This window comes from Pezoporus flaviventris, unplaced genomic scaffold, assembly GCF_033815535.1.
Source record: "Pezoporus flaviventris isolate CSIRO_AGI_PZ_B2104156 unplaced genomic scaffold, CSIRO_AGI_Pfla_v1 ptg000013l, whole genome shotgun sequence".
In the NCBI taxonomy this organism is placed as follows: domain Eukaryota; kingdom Metazoa; phylum Chordata; class Aves; order Psittaciformes; family Psittacidae; genus Pezoporus; species Pezoporus flaviventris.
The window spans coordinates 439,139-464,957 of record NW_026892561.1 but is presented as its reverse complement, the minus strand read 5'-3'; the positions used below and the strand labels follow the sequence as shown (position 1 = coordinate 464,957).

Genomic DNA, 25,819 nt, shown 5'->3' with positions numbered 1-25,819 from the left:
AATCCTGCAGCCCACTCACTACTCCTTAATTGCATATTAAAGCAATTAATAAAATTACCTGTATGAAACCAGATTTATTTTAGGTTTGATATCTTAATGTGGGTCATTGTTACTGGCCAGTATGGAGGAGAAGAAACTTTGTATGATTTACTAGAACACATTATACTTTTAACTTTCTGTGATCATTTTTGGTGTAAAACATTGAAGTAGAACTTAGAGTCTACATAGTTCCAAGAGTTTTCTGATCTAAAATTGGCTTTTAAGGTAGGTGTAGCCTTGTCTTTGTTAGTTTTGGTTGTTATGCAATTTAGGGGTATATCCTGCAAAAAGATGGGGGGGGGGAAGCTTTTTAATTGTTTCTGTAGAGCAGATTGAAGGTACCTAAAAATGAGCTGGATTCTACATAAAGAGGTGTTAGGTAATTACCTAATGTGGATTAGCTGAATTATTTAGCAGCAGTAGCAGTTGAACAAGTGAAATACCCCTTAGGTACACTTCGCATCCCTGGAAGCTGCCCTGGAAGCTGTGTGGATCATGGTCTCCTGGTTCACATTCAGGATAACAGGCACAGAGTCTGTAACTATGAGGGAGATACACAGATATATTGCAGAAAGGGTTTGAAGTTGTGATGGTGCAAAGGAAATGATTCACTGTACTGAAGGAACTCGGAGGAGGTTTTTTTTTGTGCACTGCTTGCTTATGCTTAAGGTAATGGACATCTGCTCTCAGTTGTCTAAGGAAGTTGTTGGGTGGTTTACCAAAAAGGAGAAAATTAAGTGACAAAACCCACTGATAACACAGGTTTTAAAAGGCTCAGCCAGGAAGACCATGCAGTCTGCAGTGTATTCAGCTCTAAACAATGAAAATGTTACAGACTACCATGAAGGTAAAGAACACAACAGTTAGTCCACAACCTTGGTAATGGCCCAACTGGCAGTTGTGTATAGACAGCATTTCATAAGAACACCCATAAATTGTACTGGGGCACATTCAACAGTTTTGCTGACAGAACTGGAAGGGATGAGGCTATTTCCCTTTCTGGATCAGGCATAATTTTGTTCCACTTATTTCAATGGACATGCTTCAGTGGATGGTCTGATCCTCTATTCCTCTTCCAAAGCATTACCTGTCAGGTCCTGGATTGAAATTAATACAAGCGTCGTGTTCATTTCCATATTTTCAAAAGCAAAAACCAAGTGAAAGATCAGGGAGGAGATAGTTTTTTTTCTTAGAAATGGTAATAACTTGGGAAATCAAAAGAGGAAATAAAACAACTTCTCCCGCTTGAGTTAGGGAATGTTGCCTTCCCTCGTCTCATTAAAAATGTAAAGCACTCTTGGTTTTGAGGAGGCTGAATTAGTAATTAAGTGCTATAATCAACTTGTGTAAACATCATAGTGAAGGAGAGCAGCAAATTCATCATTTCGTTGGCTTGCCTCACCCAATTAATGCACCTTTTAGTAAAGGGCTTCCTGTTGGGATAGGGAGTTTTTCCTTCTGTTGCCTTAATCAGAGGATTTTGGAAAGGCAGAGGAAGGAGATGGTTGTTCTTAGGCACCGTGCTCTCCACAAGGAGCGTGTTGCAATGCTGTGATCTTGCCTTCCTTTCTTCAAAAGCTCCAAATCTGTACATGTAGAGTTTGAGCCCAAGGTTTAGTGGAGACCAGCCTTGCACAAGGCTGTTGGCTGGGAATGGCCTCTTATCTAAGTGAGTTTTCAAACAGTTCCTTCCTGTATTCTATATGATCAGCCTTATTGACAGGACCTGTGCTCCATAAAATAAATACTTTATATTTCAGTGCACAGTTTCTGTATCTACTGTTAGAGACAGTATTCTAGTGGTGAAAAGAGCTGAATCCTCACAGTCCATTCATTTCTTGTTCTCTCCCTCATGCCTGGCAGCAAAGCTATTAGGGGATGTCATGGGCAGTTTGTGATGTGGGCTTTACTGCTTGCTGAAAACCAATCTGTTTTCCACATAAGCAGCTAAGATGTTTGATGGCTGTGGAGTATATTTACAGCCAACCAGGCCTGGACTCAAAGCAGTGGCTCAGCAGTACAAGAACTCTATCCCTTTACCTCTTTCCTTGGTGTTTTCACACTGCAATACATCTTTGCTTAATTGAAAGCTGGGGATTTTTCCCCCTTGTGTAATAAATTTAGATTCAAAATGGCATGCATGAAACCACCGAGATACTGGCAATGCCTCTGGCTTTTGTATAGAGTCAGCTGCCTTCTTACCAGAAATCTTTAGAGAAATATAGATGAGAGAGAAAAATTAAAAGGCAGTGATTTGATGGCCACTGTCCAGTTCCTTGTGGCCTGGTGTTTATGGTACAAAGAGTGCCTTTTTAGTTAGCATATTTTGGCCTTACTGTCAGAAGTTTCTGCAGTAAGGGTAAAAAGCAGATGAATCACAACTACTCTTTTGCCCTAAGGATGATCCTTCTGTATTGAAGCTGAAAAATATAAATGCTTGTCTGTTTCTGCCAAGCGCAGAATGAGCTTTCAATCAGGTTGAGAGTGGGATTCTTTATTTTTTTATCCATTTTCCAAGCCACAATAGATATACAGAAGCATTTCTACTTTCTTTCAGCTGACTTCAGTGGGCAGTGTTTCCATGTGGTTGGAGATCCTCTCTTGGTGGGAGTTAAATCACACATAGAGAGTCAAACAGCTGAGATGTGGCTGGAGCTGATAGCACGATGCTTTCACAAAAGTGCTAAGAAAAGTACCCTCTGTCTTGTTGCTGTTTACTGACATGTGATACTGGTTGACATCTGTTGCCCTTCTCATTTGAGGACTGTTTGCTTTACTAACTTTAACATTTCCACATTGCTATGCTGTTGAAGTGCAGATACACAAATCTCCTTGGAGTCCCCAAGGTCCTCTTATGAGAAGCAGAGCTGCCATCATTTGGTATCATCCCGCTGGCTGCCTTTTATATTGGAGTTGAGAGAAATACCTCTGCTGCTGTTAAATGTTCTTGGTGGAGTGCAATGTCTAATGCTATATGTTGTCATACATTTGATGTATTATCAGATCAGTACATGCTGCACAATAGTGTTTGGTTCATTGTCACATTACATGATTTGTAGTTGGTTTATATCACTTGAAATTATTACAGGTAAAAACTTGTCTGAGAAAATGTCAAAGTTTGTTGTAGCAGGTCATATAGCTACTGAAATGACAGATGATCTTAGTCCATAATCATAATCCAGAATTCTCAGTTAATGTAAATCAGCATTGCTCCAGGATTTCAGAGGAGTGACACCAGTTTACTCCAGTGCCCTGATCCAATCAAGCACTTAGGTACATCATCTCACTTTCAAGTAGGCAAGGAGCTCAGCTGAAGATAAGCAGGACTGCCCATGTGCTGAAGTACTTTACTGGATGGGAGCCCAAACAGGAATCTGACACACAGCTCACTGGTAGATGACACATCTTGAAATGATAAAGGCTATTAGGGCTCTTGCAATTGGGTCATATTATTACCCATTCAGAAACCAGTCGAGGATGCTGTAGGTAATAGGATACAAAGGCGGTGTCTTTTGTTAAGTGCTGGCCTTTTGTGGAAACTTAGCATGCTCCATTTTAAATGTCATCCAGTCCACAAATGTTCAGATTTGGAATTTCTCAGTAACTCTTTCATGACAAGGAAAGGCAGCTGCAGCAACTCAGTGTAATAGATTGGCCATAACAGAACTCCCCATTTATAATAGCTGAGTATTTGGCACAGAAGTACTAACGTTGGAGGCATTATTATTATAATCTCAGAAATCCAGTACTGAGAGATGTGGCCATTTTACTTTTAGAAAAGTAGGTGGTTTAAGGAAATACCACACTAATGAAATGGAACGAAACATGGCCTTTTATTTGGACATCAGTGGAAGGAGACAGGGCACTGTGTCTTGGGATATCAATGTGGCTTTGCAGTTTATTAGTTCTGTCTGAGAGTGGTGCTAAAGATTTTATGACTTATTTTTCACATTTACAAGGCTGGTCTGAAGAGGTAATGAAGACCTCTCAGCTGCTCAGATGATGAAAGAAATCTATTTAATCCTCTGTCTTTATGCTGAAGGTGTAGCTGGCTTTGCACATTGGCAGAGCTCCACTGACCTCACCTGAGTTCTCTATCTTGCGTGCACAGACCCGATTACCCTGTTAGAAGCAGCCATATGTATATAAATATAATCTCTTCTGTCTGTAGACTTAACACATATATTGTCACGTCTTTTAGCTTTTAATAAACTCACATCAGCTGATGTTGGCAAAGAAGAAGATTTAAGTGTTTTGTTAATCTGCAAAGTCGAGACTCTTACTAAACCAATGGTATTCTTCTCATCTGTCGGTAAGGCCAAGACCTGGCAAGCAGGAGAAATATGCAGCCTAGAATAGTTCAGGTTGTGCTGCTGCAGATTCTTGTGACCAACCATGAAATGACCACGATGGGGTTTGTCTGAGGAGAGGTACAATTAGTTTATTTTGTTCTTTTCAAGCAGACTAAGAATAAGATCAGTTTAATAATATCACAGCTTTACAGCTCTTCTAGCTTGCTGGCCCTGTCTGTTCTTGAGGAAAACCATAAATATGAGCAAACCATAAATGTGTCTTCATAATAGATGGATACTTTCTTTAAGATGTACTGTGATCCATTGCCTTTCTATTTTAAGGACAGATTTTACCCACAAACTCAGAGACATAGCTGAAGTCATTTGGACCTTGAGACTCCCCTTCTGTCCTGGCCGTTTAAGCAGGGAAAAGTGTGATAGCAATATTTTATAGGAAGGATGAGTAGAAAGCTGAATACCGTGGATCCTCTGTAACTGTCAGGAGCCAGAAAGGTCCTTCTCAGAGCGTGTCTTGTTTAAATGATGTCTGGGATGTCACATAAGTTAAAGTCTCTGTGCCCTCACCTCTTCAGCAGCTGAGCAGAGCAACCTTCAAGTTATGCACTGAAGAATTGGAAACTCAATCTGGCTACATTGTGAGATTAATTTTCCATCTGGGATTTGCACTCTTGCTATGTCAGCCCAGAGGATCAGACTGTTCTGTGGCAGAGCACAAGCATGCAGAGTCGCAGCTTTAGCTGTCTGAAATGCTGGAGGGTTTTCCACAGTAAATGTTTTCAAGGACATTAAGATCACTTCGTTGTGGGATTTGATGCCAGTAGTTCCCACTACTAGAACATACTTTTGCCACCCTGTGTGTTGCCCTTTCTCCTAAAGAGGTCCAAGAGGGGTTTGCTTCTCAAAATTTGCTCTATCTGTATAGTTTAACAAGACTAGTGTTTGCTGTCTGGCTGTTTTCAATACGTTTCATTTTATCGTGGTTAAGAGTAAAGAAATTGTCTTCATTTTGCTCATGTAATCACGGATCTGAAATAGTAGAGGGGATATCCCGTAACCTTTATTTGTTTTATTAGCATACTGGCAATCCTCAGCCTCCAACTTCCAACTCTCATTCTCCTTTCTTTGTTCAGCTAAGCCATAGGTTCTTGTTTCCCTGGCTTCTTAAATGTAGATGTAAAACAACCTTTCCCACCCCTGCTTTGCTGTCTTGTTTTGAAGCAACTTTTCACACCCACAGTGCTGAAACATTTCTGCGGCACAGTTTGGTGCTAGAAGTTGGACAGTGACATGCACAGAGAATCCACATGAAATCGTGTCATGCCTGTGTTCTGGTTTTATTGGGACAAGTGTCCACATAATGATCAGCGAGCCCATAATTGTCACTTTTGAGGAAAGGCAAACCACCAAGTGGGCATGGAAAAGCAGAAGCTGCAGATTTTTGTACAAAGATACTCCTCCAGATGGGGACTGAAAAACACCAGTACACCACAGATAATGAGAACCGCTGTGCCCATATCTTGCTGTGCCTTGTAGACATGTATAAGCAGCACAACTGAGTTAAACTGTCTGTTTTCACAAGTGCAGTTTTCAGCTAAGAATAACTTATAGGGATGTACTTAATGTGTAGCACTCCTCGGGGCTGCTTTCCCTGGAGCATGACTAGCCTTCAGTACACGTGTGGGGCCAGTTTGTGTGAGCACCTGCTCTGTGTTGCTGGTTTCTGCACAGCTTCCTGATAGTCCCTTACAGGTAGAAATCTTAGGGAGGAGTGTGGGCCTGGAGGCGCTGATGGGAGCACATTGTTTTGTCAAGGGATGGGGTAAAGGGATGTGGCAATGCACTCCTTGCTAAGCAGACTGAGGGATGGTTAGATCTAACCATGGCACCTCTTTTGGAGCTTTTGGAAGCACAGGGGACCCTCCAAGGGAAAACACTCTGGAAAATAAACCAACTTCTTATCAGCAGTTTTAACTCTTAAGAGTATCTGCATGTCAATAATACATGGAGAGGGCTGTACCGTCACCCAACCCAACCTCTCTTCCCAAAACCATGGGGTGGAGGATGATAATGTGTTGCATTTGGAAGGTTCCTTCTTTGGTGAGCCTTGTAGCTCAGAACTGAGTTAAGCACCTTGGACATATTCAGCAAAATATTGCTGAGGGTAATAGCCATGTATCAGACTCCTTTGCTTTCAGGATGTCTGGTAAGGCTCGATTTTTGCCTAATTTTCCCAGACTAATGTCTTCCTATCTGTTGTCACAAAATCACTCATTTCTGTGAAGTAGTTTAGGCACAGAATCCTGTATCTTTACCCTAGGCTGAGGGAAGCAGTGCTTAAGTGCCTTACAGCAGATAAACCGGACACGTGTTAGCCTCTATGTTGGAAGCTGGCACTTAGCTTAGGTGAAAGAGATGAGTAATGGCCCTAAAGATGCTAAGCTGTTTGAAGCCCTTCTGATAAATGGGGTCTTCTTGTGATGAGCTATCCTCACTTTCTGCGACTGGTTGGTATAAAAGCTTTGTGTATACAAGCACATTACTCATTATTTACTGGTTGTGGTTGTAAGGTTGTTTAATTTTGCAATAGTCCCATCTAAGGGATGATTCTTGCATTGCATGAAAGGCAGACTAAGCAAGCTTTGCTTTCCATTTGCTTTGTGTAACTTTGTCCCTCAGGAAGCACTGGATAGTCAGCACACTTGCCATAAGACACAAAATGCCAAACTTTCAGCTTTCTGGACATGGAAGTTGCACTCATCCCAGAGGACAACCAGGCATGGGAGGTGAATAAAGGAAACCTGATAAAGAAGATAGGTGTGGAGGAGAATGGGGCTTTTGTTTTTTGGCACTAGATCCCCAGTATCCCCACCATTTCCCTCTCCCTAATCCCACTCTGTTGCTGTTTATTCTTTCCTCTTGTATTCTTGCCACCTTATTGTTTGTGCCTCTCTTGTTTGGTTTGGTTTGGTTTTCCACTTCATTTGTCATCTGTTGATTTTCCTATTGTTCCCTTCCTTCTTCCCTTCCTTTTGCCCTTCCTTCTTACCTTTTCCTTTCCCCTTCCTCTTCTTTTTTTCCTCTCTCTTTCCCTAATCTTTCCATGTCTCAGTCCCTTACCTGTGTCCTACATAACAATAACCGAAGAGGAAGGGATGGCTGGTGTCTCATTCAGTGCTGATCCCTCAGGTCCACTCTCAAGGCTTATAAAACTTCAGGAAACCATTGAGGTGCATCCTCTGGTTTTATGGGTACAGCACTGATGGGGCTGTGCCGGTGTTCTTGAGCTGGAAGAGGAAAGATTTATGATGGCAGTGATCACAGTGCTAAAATAAACTGCCCTTCCTCAGCCAGAGGAATAAGAGTTTGTAAATGCCAGTGTTTTGTACACAAAACTAAGGACACTGGCTAAGGGAGCCAGCTGCCTAGGTTAGCTGTTCAGGATCTGAAAATGGCAAGCCTTTAAGAGCAAAGAGCCTGAAGAAGTCATTTATGTTAGAACAAACTCTGTCATGAGTCATTTGACTTCTTTTTCTCTTAGATACATAGTTTATGTCTGAGGCCTTCTAAGGCCTGAGTAACATCTGATACTCTTTAGGCTGAGCTGGCTCTAATAGGAGTAGGATCCTGCTTCCAGTTACAGTGTACCACTTAGAACTCTATTTAATTTGAGTCTTGTGTTTACAGGCTGTAACTATTACTTATTTGTCATTTTTATGGTAATAGAAAAGATTGTCTGTGATTCAGCCCTAGCCATGCTGTTGAATAGGTCTGTGTCCTCAGCAGCAGCAGCAGAGATGAAGTGGCCTGAGAGGGGCTTCTCCTTTTTGCCTCCTTCATTTTTCTCATGCAGGTCTCTTGCCATCCCTCCCAACCACTAACTCAGTCCAGTAAAACCAGCAGAGCATTGCTCCACCTTTCTCACATGGTTTGCATTAGAGCTGTATGTAGTGGTTCTTTCCTCCTACCAACACCAAAGTGTATGCTCCTGAAAAAGACAGCCTCACCTCTTGCCATTTCTCTTTTCTTGGTCCTCTCCCTTTCCTTCATCTCCTCCTTTCTGCTCCCAGGTTTTTGGTTAATACTTCTGGTCCAAAACTAGTTAATTGTAGGTAGAAGATAGGATGCATTCTTCGAGTCTTGGTCACTGCTTGTGCCAAGGCCTATACAGACCTGAAAGAGGAAAGAGAAATACAAAGGTCAGGAAAGCTTTGTCCCACTCCAGAGCTTGCAGGGAAGGTGCTCAGCGCCCCACTGTTAGAAGTGATTGCACCTTAATGAAGCAGCAGGACTCGTGTTCCCTCTAGTGGCTAATTACACGGGATCCGTTTCACAGGAGCGTTTCGTTTTGCTGCCTTTGCACTTCTCTGCCTGCTTATCCTCTCATCCACATTTTTGGCTATGTTTTGTAACTCCCCCATTTCTCCCAATGGTGATATTTGCGGTTGTTTAGATTGTGACTTCAGAAAGGAGGGAAACCTACTATGCATAGATACTACCTTATATCTGCAACACAGCAGCAGGATTTAGGCTTGGAGGGAGTTTTGCACCTCTTCCACCCATGCATGCTGTATTTTTCCCATAGCATTAGCAGTAGGGGTTAAGGAAGAAGGGCTTTTCTTTGTTAAGCAGCATGCCTGTTCCTATTATAACTCCTCAAGTATGAACAGATAGGAATGTCCAGAACTGTTAGGCACCTCAAATCTGCAGGCTTGTTTAATGTTCTTGAGATAAGAGCTGGATTGCCTGGCTTTACAGATCAAACAAATATCACATAAAATGTAGTGTAGTATTTCTTAGTGATAGAGGGGGAAAAAAGCCTTACTTGCCAATGTAGTTCTTATTAGCAGCCTGGTAATGGGACACACTCTGTCATCAGCAGTACTGGTTCAAATCTAACATAAACTGCTGTAGTATTGAGTTCTTCTGAGTTTACTTTGGTATAAATAAAAGCAGAATTTTGCATTGAGAAAACAGGATATGTTACCTAACCCAAGAGTTTATTCCCAGCTTTGCCACTGCCTCTGTCTGTGACTTTGGGCAAGTTGTTTAACTTTGTTCTTCATCCAGCTGGTTTGTGAAGCACATCTAGTGATGTCTGAGTACCTTAGAGGCTGCTTTTATACTTATGGTAAAGGAGCTAGAACGCAAAGTGCAAGAAAAATCTCTGCTGATGCCAGTGGTGTTGCTCTGGTGGACTAAAATAAGTCAGAGTGGAAAGGCCAGCAGACTGACAACTCAGTTGCACATAACTGGAATGTCTTTTGACTTCTGAATGGGAAAAAAAAACATCTGACTTTAGAACTGAAGCCAGTTTATGATGTGTGGTAATTTGCATTGCCATGTATATAATATGAAAGCTGTCCTGTGCAGTATGACCTGACTACAGCTCTGAAGTTTACATCAATGTTTAATATCTACAGCATTCATCACTTTTAAAGCTTGTGTTATACAGTTACAATGAAACACACTTTCATACGCAGAATTCCTGGTTTTAGAAAATATTTGGGCAGAAACAGGAGACCACATCCCTTAAAGCACAAATTCACTCACGGTTTGTATTGGCAATCCCTTAGGAACAACAGAGGCTAATTCAGGATCGGTGTTTTCATTCACAGGCTTGTAGCTTCAGACATCTAACGCTGTATCTAACACAACTGAGAGACTGGGCAGTCTTTTTGCTCATGTGTGGAGCCTTCTAAACTGGAGTTGTAGGCACTTGCTGGAGACTGCTGAAAATCAGCTGTTCTGCTTTTTTGACTGCAGTGGGATCAGAATTAGCAGGAACAACAGATGCGCCTTGCATTGCTGAGCATTTTGTGATTTGCATCTGAAAGTGGTTTGTGACAGGTCAGTAACCCGATGACTGTAATGTAAAACATTCCACAGGATAAGGCCTCCTGGATAGAAGTGTATCCTTTTCCTTGCATGTCTGGGTTGTATTTTTTTAAATTGAGTTACTGAGCTGTCCAATGGCCACATTCCTTCTACTCCTGTAAAAATGAAATGACTGACAGCTTCCCAGTTGCACATGGTCCTACTGTTTGTTGGAAGAGAGGGGGCAGGATAGGACCCTACCACATTTTTGATGTATTATATAGAGAGAATTGTATTATATAGAGAGAATAAAGATTGTGGAGCATAAGAAATTAGTTGGACCTCTTGCTAATCCAGGCTGGGTTTATATAGATCTCCACAAATTATTCTAATACCAATAACCACACCAGAGCAGAACAATGGGTAAGTGTGCTTAGAAAAGTTGTATAGTAAAAATAAGACTTTCATCGGATAAAAATAAGTTAATTCCCCTCCTCCCATTCTAGACTTGTCACAGGCAAAGAAATACCTTTGAGCAAAACCTAGCTTTTTTGTTTTGGATTTGCCATATTAAGCAATTTCCAAAGTACAAAATTGCTGCTAATGGAAAAGCGAAACAAATCTGGGATTTGGAGCTAGGGGAGTATTCGTGCAAGTAATTAGCTGGTACAAAAGGAGCATTCATCTTGAAATGACAGATAAGTGCTAAGGACAGGATTGAAACTGTAAATATGTTAGCACTTTAAGCGAGAGCACAGCTTCAGCACTTGTTAGACTCATCAGCTGCTGTAAACAATATGGATCTTTGAAATGATCTCTGCTGAGATCTCAACACATTGGATAATGATAGAGTTGTTCATTTTTGCTTCTTCTGTTTTGTTTTTCCTTTCAGAAAGTACTTTCTGCAAAGAATAGGCCTGTGCTGCTGCCAGCACACACACTTCTCTTTCTCCATGAGCAGACCCAGCGAGGGCTGCAGGGTCCCTGTGGGGAGTAAAGAACAAGCCTGCAGAGCTGGGCTCTGCCTTTCCCAATTTATGCATGAGCAAGGAACAGTATGTACAGCTGCAGTACAACTTTCCTCTCATGGCTGTGCCTCTACCCAAGGCTAGGAAAGGCTCTTTGAGGTCACCCAGGCTCAGTTCACAGTTAGAACGCTTCTTCAAGTATAAATTTAAGAGGCGAGCTGTTCAGGTGGTGGTAGCAGTTTCTCTTGTGTAGCTTTGCAAAGGGTTAACAGGGAGTGGGCTGTAACAATGGAGGGTTTCATGGCGTGAAAACTGCATGCAATAGAAATTAATCTGAAACCAATAAATCCCCTTTGCAAAAGACACTATAAAAAGCTTGCATGCCACGAGAACTCGCAAACGCTGACCTCGCCGAGGTTCTGATTGGTGACCTACAAGTGAAAAGCTCCATGAGCCATTTGAGTCTCTGCTATTCATCTCTTCTCTCAGCTTGCTGTCTTTAAATAAAAAGGACAGATCCTCAGCAGCAGGAATTGGCTCAGTTCTTAGGATCAGCTGAGTTGTGAAGCACAAAGTGGTTTTCCTTCAGTTGGGTCCCACGTTGGCTAGGTTTCCTTAAGTGTTTGATGTTAATCTAGTGTTGTTATTGATTCCCATGAAATGTATGTGAAACTGAGGTGCTGAAGGCTTGTGTGACTTTTCCAAGATCAAAATTTGGGAGTCGAGGTATCCGATCCGACTGCCCTCCTTACAGTCACTGAAGTTGTGCTGGAAAGAGCTTTCCCCCACAGGCACTTCAGGAGTGTTAGACATTTCTCATTGGAGTGAAGGGGCAAGGTTTGCTTGGAAATAGGAGCCACAAGGTGCAGATCACTGGGGGCTTCTTAAAAAATGGGTGATAAGATGGGACAGCAAAGTAGGGATGGCGACTGGCTGGGTGTTGTGAGAACCTTCTGGAGGGGTTCAGTTTGTTTGTCTGGAGATGAAAAGGAGAGCTTATACACAAGCTCACCAGCCCTCCCACCCAGCCAAAACGTGGAGGTGGGAAGGTGGAGTGTGTCTTGTGTGCTCTTCTCTGCAAGATCTCAGCTTTAAAGATAACCCCTGGGGCAGGACGCTGCTATATTAGATCTCGGGCTGTGAGCCAGCCAAACTCTGCTACCGCTTGCCGACTGACTCACATGTTGCCTGCACTTTGAATTCAGACTGGGGTGTTTGCAGACAGAACCAGCTATTGTTTTGGGCACAGTCAATTATAAAATGTGCTCCTTTTCTGTTTGCCAAATGAATACAAATGCTTTCTTAGAAGATCTCCTAAGGAAGAAGATGCCTTGGGTACCTTGAACAATTCCTGCTGGCAGTGCTGGGTTTAGATATGCTCATTAAAAGAGGTTATGTAGTATTGCCATAACCAAAGGCTTCTCTATGGCTCTGGGGCAGGTGGGCATTAATAGCCCTTGGGTTTGGTTTTGTATAGAAACACGTCAGGCCAGACAGATAACTAGAACAGTGAGGAGTGTAACTTTTGACGTTCACCAGCAAGAATAGTTTCTTCCCAATGAGTTTGTGTATGTTGGTGCCTACAGGTTTTTCTATGTAATAACCCTATAATTGTAATACACAAAGAGGTTGTGCAAGATAGAGAGGTTCCTATTTACAGAGAGGTTTTAATGCTAGAAAACTGGATTTACCATTTCCTAATGGTCTTCAAGAGATACAAGCCAAACATTTTAGGAGCAAGGGGAGCAGAACACCTATTCTGAAGTGACTGTTACAGTTTCCTCACATAAATCTCTCTGAATTCTGTGTCTACAGGTATTCCATAGTTCCGGTTGAGCACCTTTGGCTACAGGCTGGCTGACCCATCTGTCAGAGCAGGCTTCCCAGGTTTTTAAGGAATCAAGGGCTTTCCAAACTTTTGTAGCAATAAATATCCAGTATTTAAACTACTTTTAAGGAACAGCACTCTTCTTAGAGGACAGTTTTAATGGCACAAGAGCAGATGAGAGCAGTAACTCCTCATCCCTGTCTGCCTCTGCTTTTCAGACCTAAACAAAACAGGACAGTATCATCAGCTGGTCATAGAATCATCATATTACAGGATAGTTTGAGTTGGAAGGGACCTTTAAAGGTGATCTTGTCCACCCCTCTACAATGACCACAGTGCCTTGCTTCAGCTCTCACCCAGTTTAGTCACTTGCAGCCTCTAATTTGGGAAAGAAAGATCCTTTCTGGAACTGTGTGTAGAAAAGGATGCTATCTGCTCGTTTGTGGCAGTCAGAGCAAGGACACCAGATGCCTTTTGACACACACAGCTCTCTTCTCTGTACTGTGCTTCACACGGAGAAATGGCTACTCAGTCCAGCTTTAACCTCTTAGATGTCTCACTTCTTCTGGGTTTTACTCTCTGCCCACCAGACTTTGGGTATCTATAAAATACCAGTTTTCAGTGATATTTTAATCTTTTGTTGGAGATAGGATGTCTGTAAGGTTACTAGAATGGCTCTCTCCATATTTTAATGCAGTTTTCCTCCTGATTTAACATTTGAACCTTCCACCAGTTTACAGTAGTGAACTCTTTCTTTAAAGGTCTCTTGGTTTTTATGAGCCCCTGTCCAGGGTAATTTCCCAAATGCAATCCAGACTGGATAAAATGTAAGCATATTTCTGAGATGCAGGGTTGGGTTTTTTTTATAGTAAACCACACATCAGATTCACTAGATAAAAAATAATCCCAAATCAAAACTCACAGCAGGGATTTACCTCATTAGCCTCAGGTAGGCACTGGAGCATGGCAAAGAATATATGTGAAGGATGAGGGAAAAAGGGAAGTCTCCTCAGCCAGTGATGGAAATAGGGACAGAATAATGAGACAGAGAAGAGTGAAGTGCTGCAAATAGATTCATTTTCTGGAAGGAGTAGCCCTAAAGCAAAGTGCAGGCAGAAGTTGCTGTTATAACAGGATCCCAGCTAGATACCCCCCAAAATGCTTAAACCCCCCGAGTGGGGAAATGAACAGAGGGACGTGTGCAGATTAATTAGATCTGAAAAATGTTTTGACAGCAGAAGTGAACATATGGAAAGAATTGAGAGAACCCAATCCCGGTCCCCATGTGTAAATGATGCCTTGGCCATAGCTCATAAAGCAAATACAGATGCAAAAAGGAAAAAAAAAGGGGGGGAAAAAAGCCCCTTTCCTATCCCCTTCCCCCAATTAACCCCCCAATCCATTGCCAGATGGCAAATAAAAGTTTGAGCTCAATGGCTAAACGCAAGGAAAGCTCTATGTTCATTCATGCATGTTCAGCAGGAACGTGGAAAGAGATCAGCTGAATAACTCTGAGTTTTGCACCTTTAAGGAAGTGGCGCAGTTCAACTAAATATTGTGTCAAGTACACAGCCCAGTGTCAGGATATCCTGTGTGGATGCTTGTTCTACAGCTTCTCTCGCTTACCCTCCCCTGTCCAAATTCTGCTTTCTGTCCACCTCATTTCTTCTGTTGTGCAAGTCAGTGTGGAATCACACACCTGCCCTGCCTGCCCCAAAGGTTTTACCACCTGAAATTGATGGGAGAAGCATTAGGACAGGTACTGTAAGCAGAAGGTAAGAAGGGAGCAAGAGAAGCACAATAACTTACTCAGGTTATGCAGAGGAGCAGTGCTCCCAGGCTTAGTTTATCCATCACCAGCAGCAGTGAGTAGGAAGAGTGCTGATTTAGCTCAGTAATGCAGTGCCCTGCATCACATCTGCTCTCTTGACTCCCAGGTGAGCTTGCTTGCCATTAAATAGAGCTGCCTGTCAGCATAACATTTGCAAGCCTGAAGAGTGGGTTAAAATCCTTGGAAGTGTTCAGGGCCAGGTTGGACGGGGCTTGGAGCAACCCGTATCAGAAGATGTCCCTGCCTGTGGCAGGGGGTTGGAAGTGGATGAGCTTTAAGGTCCTTTTCAGCCCAAACCAATCTGTGATTCTATGATTTTCATGTGGTTTATATGGACAAACCTCAGTCTATTGTCACAGTGATGCTGTGCCTGGTTAGCAAATTCATTCCACCTCAGAAGGGGGTGAGGGAAATGTACCGTTGCTTTTAGTTGGTGGGTAGTCAGGGTTCTTCTCTTTTGGCAAGGAAGCTGCCAGCTGGGCAGATCACTGTGCTATTGTGATTGTATCTTATCAGTGTCTCTGCTGGCCATGGTAAAGCTATCTCAGTTCTTCACACACAGACACTGTGAACTGGACACATGAATAAGCCATACAAGCTCTTATGAGGGCGAGTGCTGCTAAACCGTGCCCCAGCTCTGGTGCAGACTGCTTAGGTGTTGCCCATAGACTGTTGATTCATGGCACCCAGTCCCAGCAATCTGTGAAACTGAAACAGGAGCTAAACACTTGGGCTCTTTCCATTGCCCAGGTAAACTGAAACCCCTGCTAAGCTGTCAAGTTTGCATCCAAGCAGCTTTGGGCACTGCGAGGTGCCAGCAATGGAACCCTCACAAAGCAAACTGCTTAATTATTTGATAGTAAAAGGCAACTCAGGGGAGTGCGGAGTCAAATCAACAACAAACCAACCTATATTTAGTGGCAGTGTGGCTGGACCTTAGACCCAAACATAGTTTCCAGCTGATAGATGATGTGGCAATCATAGCTGACCCTCATCCCAGTCTAAATTTGGTCTGCAGAATAAGTAATGAGTATCATGGCTGGGGCGACACACCACCCTTCACAGCAGCTGCATTGCCACTGCTGCTCCTCTTATGGCTTTGTCTGTCTGGCTGAAGCACAGCTCTGTGTGACACTGAGCTACGGCCTGTCTGACACTCAGTCTAGTCACTGAAGCAGAGTAAAAGAAGTCGCTTGGAGGTAGAAGTAGTACAGTGGCCTTATCTGCACTTGTCTCTGCTGTTACATTTGTTCCTGTCTCTGACACCAAGGAGTGAAGACCATGCTCCTGTTGTACAGGACAGGTCAAGCAATACGTACTTCAATGAGGTGTGAAGGGCTGTGCAGGACTGAGAGCTCTGTGTACCATCCACAATACAAAACTAGGGACAAACGTGGAGTTTGCAACCTCTGTGTACGAGCCAAACCAACCAGGGGAAAACAGTGGGTACAGCCTATTTCAAAGAGAGGTAACTGACAATTAGAAGAGGAAACTGTGTGTCCCAGGTCACTCAGGGAATCTGTTGCAACCTTTCTGCATCCCGAATCAGTGCTTGAACCAGAAAACTACCTTGTCTCAGTACTAAGGATCCATCCAGTTGGCCTCTGTCAGCTGAAGCTGCATGGTTTAGGGCAGAGTTTGAGCAGCCTGCTCTTGTGGAAGGTGTCCCTGCCATGGCAGGGGTTGGAGCTGGATGAGCTTTAAGGTCCCTTCCAACCCAAACCATTGTAGGGTTCTAAGCCACCAGCCTGATACCCATAGCAGTCTTCAACAAACAAATGCATAAAATATTCCTCCAAGATGAATCAGTGCTGTTCTTGTACATAGGGATAGCGAGATTCAGAAGTCCAGTGACTCTTCCTGAAAGACTTATTTGAACTCAAGTCCTGAGCTGGTGTCCTGCTCACTGAACCTCCATCCTTCAGTCCTCTTCTCCCTCCTTCTCTGCAGTCTCACTTACAGACGCAGACAGTCAGAAACACACTCTCTGAGGTTTGATACAAACACAGAAATCCATGTTGAAACAGAGCAAAAGGAAAATACAAGCTTGTGTGAAGTTTTCCACCTTTTCACTAAGCGAATGAAAGCCAAATTTTCACACTTTGGTCTTAGGTGTGAAATTTTTGCTCAGCTCTAATATTTATCCATAATGTGTTTTAAAACTTGGCTCACTCCATTCAGAATACCACAGAGAATTGAGTTACAGATTTGGGGCTTTGTGCCTGCTGCCAAGATCTGCCCCTATAACTCAAACAAATTTAAGGGGGGGAAAGAAACCACTAGAAAAATATGGTATATGGTCCATCACATGCTTTCTTCATGCAGTCATATACCACTAAGAAGTAACGTTCTGCTAGGGCTGTGTTACATAAATATGTTCATGTCACTCCTGTAAGCACAGATAAGGTGAATTTTGCATTTCCAGGCTATTGAGTAAGCAAAAACATAAGAAAATAGCAGCCTTGCTTACAGTTCTTAGAAAAGTTTAAAAGTATTTCTGGAGCATCAGCGTTTCAAGGAGTTTGTTTATTTCCCTCAAATCCAAATACATCTCTGACTGGACTTCTTAAAATGATGTGGGTTAGCTTCCGTTAGGCTCAGCTTCTGCGTGTGTGGAATAGAGATGAGTGACAGAGAGGTTCTTCACTGTTGAAGAACAGAGAAATTATTACATGTAACGTTATTTATGGTATTTGCTATGAGGACTTGGAAGTGTGAAGAAAGCCATGTTCATTTAAAGGTACTTCCACCTGCTGAGGTCTGCAAATCAGAACCAGTCTGGTGGGGAAGAATGTTCCCACATTTCAGTCTGTTGTGAATGGGGCAGCTTTTACATAGTTTTCTTCTGATGCTGGATCTGTGACAGCAGAGCTATATAAACCACTAGAGAGTCAACACTGGCCTGAATGGGAACCTGGGTAGTGTTTTCTGGGTAATGAAGGTGAAATTTGTGTTTCAGAGCTCTGTGTCATTCAGAAATTGAGACTGGCCTTGCACACATACACTCGTGTCATTCTCAGGAACATGTGAAGAAGCACATTTGCTGGTATGGATTTCTTACCATGTTTAGCCATAAGAATGGCAGCATTTGATCATGTGGCTTATATTGGCACAAGAAAACTCACTATAATTTCCTCTTTTTGCATAAGTAGTAAGATGAGGTGAATTAACAACTTCAGATTAGGAAAAAGAGTAAAGCCAAGCATCTCATTCCAGCTTGTTCCGAGATTCCTGAATTAGTTGTAAGTTACAATCCAAACTGGTTTACAGCAGAGCTGTTTTTCATCCTTCCCATCATTCATAGGCCAGTCATTCTTGGTGCAGTGGCTGTCACTGAACAAGCTATAAACCAGTGGTGTTGACTGAGAAAACTTACTTCATTTGCACTGGAGTCTTCCTCTCGGTTTTCTTATTGACCAAGGATCCTTCCTCCAAGTAGCCATTGCTCTCACTGGAGCATGATGTACTCCCACAGTTTGGTGAGCTTTCCTGGGTGTTTTTGTATGTGCAGGCCAAATGCTTTCAGCCACTGGAATCGTACAGTAAAATTTGAGATGATATATGGTTGTTTTCACCGTTAGTAACTCTGTTAGGTAAAAGTCCAAACATTTTGGGGGATTATCAAAATGACTGTGTGGGGAGAAAACAGCTGGGAAATTGCATTTATGCTCAAATGCCTCATCCATTTAACTTCATATACAATTTTAGAAGTACCTAAATAAAGCAAAAGCCCAAATTCTTAAGGGAATTGATGTTCCCAGCTCATTCATTTCAATGGGATTTTGTTACTTGACTTCCTTAGCCAAGGCTGACATCCCTAAATCTGATTTCTTATTTGATGTGTGCTTTTAAGGGCCTACATCCCATTAATTTTCAGTAATAATCAGCCACAGAAGTCCTGGAGTCACTACTGAAAAGCAGATTTAGGACTCTTCACGAGTGGGCTGATCTTCCTTGGCTCCCTCTGTAGTCCAAGGGAGATGGGCTTCTGTTGTGGGATGAGCAGGATTGTGCTAGTGCTCTGAGACAGATCTTATAGGAGCCCATTGGGTAGGGAATTGGAGAAGACTGGTCTCCCAGTCTAAAGGGAGCCCTTGTAAGCACTTTCTGAGGGCTCCTGGTGCCTCCTGGCATGAAAGAACAACTTGCTGCACGGTGGCTGCCAGACAGTGTTAAAAACCCTTTCCATAATTAAAGTGAGAATGGTTGAAATGTCCAGCTTTCACATGCTGTGTTAAAGGAGGATCTTCCTAGAAGATAGGTTTTTCTCCGAGTTCCAGATAGGGTTTCCTCTGGGAGATCTACTGTCTTTGAAGCTGCCCTGGTGTCTTAAACGTATCCCCTGCCTCAGATCATACTGAAGAGTAGAATTCAGGCACCAGCACCAAGTGAACTGGAATGGCTACTCACCTCCCCAGCTGGGTCGCCTTTCCAGCAGCAATCCTGGTGGGCCCTGGAGAATTTGGTTCCCTGGGCCTGGGTTCCTTGTCCTGGTCAGGGTAACCCCATTTGACTGACTCTCTCCATGGTAAGCAGAGTGTTTACTGGCTTGTATCTGTCTCAGCTTTGACACTCTAACAAAAGGTTAGAAATCATGAATGCATCCCTTTATTTCTGCTCCACAGTGCCTCTCTTTTCTTCTGTGTAAACCCTTCACTTGCCTCTTGCCCAGCCTTTAGAAACGATGATCAAATGCGAACTTTCAGGGTTTATTTATAGCCGTAGCCTTTATGGAAAGAGAGAAAAGAAATGATTAAAAAGCAATTTTACAAAATATTTTGTTTTAAGAGAGAATTCATTGTGTTTAAGTCACTGTATTCATTGTACAGTCTAGACTGGCAAACAAAAAAGATGATAGAGCGTCATTCAAATTAAGATTGTGAAATTCTTGGGGACTGGAATTATGGATTTGGATGTCAACCCTCAAACAAACTATTTCTGAACAGCAGTATTATCACTTTGCTATATTTAAGGCTTTGTTGGAGAGAGAACAGCGCACAAGGTTGATCTGATTCAGTTCTGCGATTCTAATGTTCCTTTGTTTCCTATTTCATTATAAATTCATATTTTCAATGTTCTGTTCCTCTTTGTCCGCAGAAAATTGTTGAAAAGACTCTCCTCCGGGAGTAAAGTTTTTGTTCAAACTAACAATGACCAAACTGACTTTAAACAACACAAAAACAGAGAGCTGAAAGGCAAATTAAGAGAGGGAATTCATTTAGGGCATTTGGAGCAACCTAGAATGAGTGAGTTGTTGAAAATTGCTGGCTGGGTATTTTCTTCACATGTTATTTTGCATTGCCGTGGTGGTTGCTGTGAGACCTTAATGCTCTGGATCTGGATCCTCAAAGTATGTATTTTCAAGTGGATTTAAAGATACAAGCAAGTTTTTTGCTGATAAACTGGAAAGATTGCTTTGGCGTCTGCTTCCTTAGCAAAAGGTGGATAGATGGGTAGGCCAGCAGAAGATTAGCAGCAGCCAGGCCTGGTTTCCTAGTCTGGATGAGGCCTTGAGGGAGCAGTTTTCCTTTAGGGACCTCTCTACCTTTCCTGCTCCTGGTCCCATGGGAGCAGTATTAGCTGCCCAGCAGGGAAATAGGATCTCTGTGCCAGAGGTTTCGGGTTTGGGGAGATCTCACAGGGAGCATAGGAGGCTTTCATCAACCTTGTGGAGACCTGGCTTCACCCTTTGAACACCACTGCTGCAAAGCACTAGGTCTGAAAGCCTATGGTGTGTCACATGTGCCGTGTGCGGTGTTGGGCACCAGCAAGGTGGTTGGAGAGGTGGAGAGCAAGGGGATGTGCAGGAAGGAGCCTGAGCCAGGGTTGGGGCTCGGGATGGCAGAACTGAGCCAGGCTGCCCTCACACCTTCCACATCTGGTGGCCTCGGCACTGGGGTGTGTTCTCTCTCAAACCAGCCTGAGGAGACCTGGAGTTAGATGAGTAACAGGATAAAAATAAAACCCGTCCGAAGATAGGTTTATCTCAAAAGGCTGGCTGATCTCCCAAAGAGGCAGTAATGTGTTTTTCAGCACTGGAAGTGGTGAGAGGCCCCACAGTAAAGCAGAACATGAGTGTGTAGAGCACTTGCGGCAGAAGCAGAACATGTCCTGAGAATGGTGCTGTTTGTATCCTGTCCTCTTAGTGATGCCCAAACAGAGCAGCAGCAGCCAGTCCTGCATGTGCATGGAGGAGTGAGTGGCAAAGTCTGTTCCTCCCTTTCATATTTCTTTGCACATGTGGGAAAAAGTGGATCTGTCTGAGACTTTTTAGAGATGTCTTGGTTTCATTTTCATGCAGTATCTCCAGGGCAATTGAAAAGGGGACGTAAAGCAGAGAACAGAAAGCAAAGTGACTCTTTCCATTAGTGAGAGGGCTTCAAGGGGCTCTGCCATAAGCCTTCTTTAAGAGGCAACACTATCTGGAAAAGCAGTATTGATTGCAACAGAAGGAATTGTCTTTGAGTTGGGTTTTTTCTGGGTATTCATTCATTTTTTTGGGTAGCCTCTAAATCCAGCTGGCCTTGTAAGGGATAAGTAAAAGATGGGCTATTGTAAGCAGGAACAATGCTTGAGCTAGTGTCCCCTGTTAAAGAACAGGGAATAAAATGCCTATTACACTTACTGGGAAAGATATCAACCTTTCCATGCCAGCACTTTAATCTGGCTGGTGTGCAGAGTCTCAGTGCCAGCAGGCTCACATGCCCCAGAGAAAAGAACACCCTATCTCGCTGGAAGTGTTATTTCAAGGGTGTTTCTCAGGGAATCAAAGTACAAGCAACTTCTGCACATACAAAAGAGTATGGGCATAGGAGTGCAGAGAAATGCTCCCTGCTGTTTTACCGGAAGCCCTGGCAGAGTAAAACCCTGACTGCACCGTCACTGGCAGTGCTTTTTGCTTTGGTGGAGCCATGATTTCATCCAGAATTAACCCCTGAAGTTGACAAATATAGAAAGTAGGTGTTCCACATATAAAGTTGGTTAGGTGGCTTCCAGCAGCAGCGCAGGCTGACTGATCCCCAGGTTCATTCCAATATGCTCCGTGCTGTGCTTTGGGCAGGAACATGGAAATAGATTTAGGGTGCTGCGTAGAAATGACATAGACTGAGATTTACTCAGACACTGGTTGTTGAATCCTGATCTTTTATGTTCAGCCCTGTTCCATCTGAAAGCTATTGCTTTAATGCTTCGTTTCATTCCAGTGGGATTGCTCAGGAGAATGCACAGAAATTCAGAATCTCACAGAGATAATTCCATCCTCTCCCTTCCACATGTGACTCTATCCCAGAGACTCCTTCTGCAAGGAATTCTGCTGCATCCCTTCGTCTGACTTGGCTTTGGCCAAAAGCAGAGTAGGATCAAAGTCAGTCTCCTACACCTTTTATACTGGAATCTGAGGGTAGCTGTGGGGTCCATAACAGAACTTTGCAAGTCAGTTTTAGCCTCTGGAGCACATTTAAGCCTCTCTGGCTGCAGGGAATTGATACTTCATGAATATGATCAAGGGATCTCATGTACAGTATCATTTTATTTGAGAAATCTCCCCTCCGGGGATGCGTTGTCAAACATTTCCTTTGGTTTGTGTAAATAACAAAAGATAAGTCTGTTCTGCATCGGACTCCCAGTAAGAAAGAGAAACAGATTTTGGTTTACTGAGGGGTCTGCAGTACTTTGTTCTCATGACTACTATATAATGGGATTGAACATATTTTATGCCATCTGGCCTGTTCAGCCGAAACAAAATACATCAGTAATGTTCCGATTGGTTTTGAAACATCTTGTTCTTGTCAAAAAGTATTTTAAATCAAACCAGGCTTTACCACTTTGTGTTTGTCTTTTACTAGGAGGCCATGGCGAAAATGGGGAAAGTTGGGAGAGTTGTGCAGCCCAACCATGAGCATAAAAGGTAATCCTGACTTTTGTGGGGTCCTCTGTGAGGATTTATGGCGTGTGAAGTTAAGGCCTGTCTCTTTATAGCCCTGACTGAATGCAGTAGTAGTTATCACCCCCATTTTTGAAGGATTACCATGGAATCAGACTGGTTTGGGTTGGAAAGGACCTTAAAGCTCATCCAATTCCAACCCCTGCCACAGGCAGGGACACCTTCCACTAGAGCAGGCTGCTCCAAACCCTGTCCAACCTGGCCTTGAGCACTGCCAGGGATGGGGCAGCCACAGCTTCTCTGGGCACCCTGTGCCAGCACCTCAGCATCCTCACAGGGAAGAACTTCTGCCTAATGTCTCATTTCAATCTCTCCTTTGTCAGTTTAAACCCATTTCCCCTTGTCCTGTACCCATATGCCCTTGGGAAAGTCCTGCTCCAGATTCGTTATAGCCCCACAGATTACCACGCTTGCCCCCAGGTGAAGGCTGTAATTTGCTGTCAGTGGGCTCTGAGCTGCCCTAAGTCTCTGCCCGCGACGGCTTTCCTGAGCAAGCGAACTCCAACCCGCAACTGCAGGGATGCGAGGAGCTGTGCCGGGGCCGCGGGAGCTTTGAGCGGCTGAGACTGCGGGCCCCGCGGCACTTGGAGCTTCGCGCAGCTTCACCCCTGCCCCGCCGAGGGGCTGCAGAAGCCCTGGAGTACTGGGGTCCCGGTGCCCGGTGTCCGGGGCGCTGCGGGGCCGCTCCGCCCGCTGCTGCTCCCGACGGCGGCGCACGGCGGGGCGCGGGCACCCCCTGGCGGCGGCGGGCGGCCCCGGGGGGCGGACTCCGACAGCAATGGGTGCTCCGGAAACCGGGGACCGGGGGCTGAAGGATGCGGGCCGTGAGTCCCGGGGCTCTCCGGGCCGTGTAAACGGGCAGGAGAGCAGCGAGGTCGCACCGTGCCCATGCTCCCACAGCGAAGGGCTCTGGAGGTAAAAAGCGCCTGGAAATCAAAGCCTGCTGTGGGGTGAATGAAAGGTGTAATTATAACTCGCAGTCACCCGTTTGGGTGGGAGCTGCACTTTGGGAGGACGCTGATCCCAGTAAAAGTTGTAATTTTGAAGGAGTCAAAGCTGCTTTGATGCTACGCAATGGATGTAAATATGTATAATACAGGGGGTTTAAAACTTAAAACCTTGGGCTCTGTTGAAATTAACTTTCTGGTACAGATTTTACGACAAGAAATACGAAGTATTTTTGAGACTGGTGGAACATCAGAGAGAGTATCGGTCCATCATGAACAGCTTCTGATCTGGAGTCATGTAACCTGGGAACAGCAGGCAGAGCGAATCTCCAGCTATTTGTGATGAGGGTAATGTCTTCTCACTGTACCGTCCATGTAAAAAATACACTTTTATCATTTAAAGTGTACATTTTAACTTGGAATGAGAAATAAAATGCACTCACTGGCCGTGCGTGAAGCACTGGGTATTTTCTGTCAATAACCTCTGCACTTCAGGACAAGGAATGTTCATTTGCCCCAGTCAGAGGAGACCAGATAACCAGCTGCGGGTATGCCGGTGCTGTATTCAGACTGGCCACAAGCAGGAACAGCACAAGGAACACCATAACTGATTTGGATGGACTCAAATCGCTGCCCTTTGCCATGTTTTTCAGAGGTAACTACACCTGGCACCACACATGGTCCTTTTAATTTCACTGTCTGCTCCAGCTACGACCTGAACACGAATTCCATTGGAAAGTTCTGTTTGTTTTTGTAATTTTGACTCTGATTATAGTACTTCTTTGGCGGCTGATATTTGAGAATCACTTTTGCAGCTGTGCAGTCTTGTTCTCTCTGGGTTTTTTTTCAGTTTCCTGCTCTCTTTTTTTCTGTCTCCATTCTCACAGCACAGTCCTTTTGCTGTCAGTACTTGGTGCCATTTTGTCTTTTGCAGGTCCCTCACCCTTTGCATGCAGTGTTCGCTGTGCTGATGTCAAACGGCCCATTGCTGACACTGAAAGATGAGGTTAAGCAGACACAGTTGCTGAAAGTATGTTCCCAATGCAGGTGCATTCCTGCCATCGTGCCAGCTGCCTCGCAGGAGTCAGCCATGAAACAGCCCAGCTCTCCTTGTCCATCCTCAACACATTGCTTCAGCCAGACCCAGTCACCAGCTCTGAGCTGGACACAGAAAGTACAGGGAATGCAAAGGGAGAAAGGGGTTTCCTTCCTTTGATTTGCAGTTGTCAATGCTCAGACACCTTCCTGGCTGCCTGCTGGCCAAATCCAGTCAACAAAAAGGCTTTTACTTGTTCCCAGGTGCTTTTGAAGGTGGCCCTTCAGTTAACTGTTCTGTGGAAGGAGAGAGTCTGGATACTCTAGTTGTATACAGCAAAAATGTTTCACCTTTGACAGTATAAATTGTTTTGATCTTGCAAGAGCCAAACACGGCCAGTGCCATCAGTGAAACGCTCTCAGAAATTCTTTCTTTCTCTGCCATTTGTCTGTGTCCTGGGTTCAGCAGTAGCAGTCATTTTTCTCCTTCTTGGTAGCTGGTGCAGTGCTGTGTTTTGACTTTTGGCCTGGGAACAGAGCTGATAACAATGGTGTTTTGATTTGGCCGACTTTGTGAGCCTCATGCTCTGCCGGGGAGGAGGGGAAGCTGGGAGGAAGAAGAGACAGGATACCTGACCCAAACTGACCAAAGAGGTATTCCATACCACAGCACGTCATGCCCAGGAGGTAACTGGGAGTTACCTGGAAGGGCTGGTAGTCTGTGGGGTTGGAGGAGGTATCAGTCAGTGCTTGGTCGGGCTGGGGGGGCGAGTTATCGGTCGGCTGGTGCTGAGGTGTTGTATTCTCTTCCCTTGTTATTTCCTTTATCATTGTTATTATTGCTGGTAGCAGTAGTGGTTTGTGTTATACCTTAGTTACTAAACTGTTCTTATCTCAACCCATGGGAGTAGTATTCTTTTCGATTTTCCTCTCCATCCCTCCGGGAGTAGGGGGAGGGAAAGAAGGGGAGGTTAGTGAATGAACTGGCTGGCTGGGTTTAAGCCACGACAGTCTGTTACTTCTTAATAACAGATCCTATTCTGTTTGAAAAGCAAAGCCAGGATCCCCAGCTGAAGGAGAGGGTTAAGAAGCAAGGGGGGAC

At 44.0% G+C, this 25,819-nt stretch overlaps 1 protein-coding gene across 18 annotated transcripts in view; it reads left to right on the top strand.

The window, feature by feature from the left end:
* FGGY (FGGY carbohydrate kinase domain containing) overlaps nt 1-24,133 on the top strand; it is a 322,855-nt gene extending 298,722 nt beyond the window's left edge. For 15 of the 18 annotated variants that reach the window (XM_061451142.1, XM_061451143.1, XM_061451141.1 and 12 more), the window contains 2 exons: nt 22,638-22,699; nt 23,888-24,133. In XM_061451142.1, coding sequence (XP_061307126.1) covers nt 22,638-22,699; nt 23,888-23,969 — 144 coding nt within the window. In that variant the 3' untranslated portion in view covers nt 23,970-24,133. Of the gene's footprint in view, nt 1-21,995; nt 22,157-22,637; nt 22,708-23,155; nt 23,309-23,887 lie in introns of those variants that run through there. The other 3 variants (XR_009743019.1, XM_061451149.1, XM_061451144.1) reach the window with 3 other exon arrangements.
* Nucleotides 24,134-25,819: the final 1,686 nt, after the last annotated feature.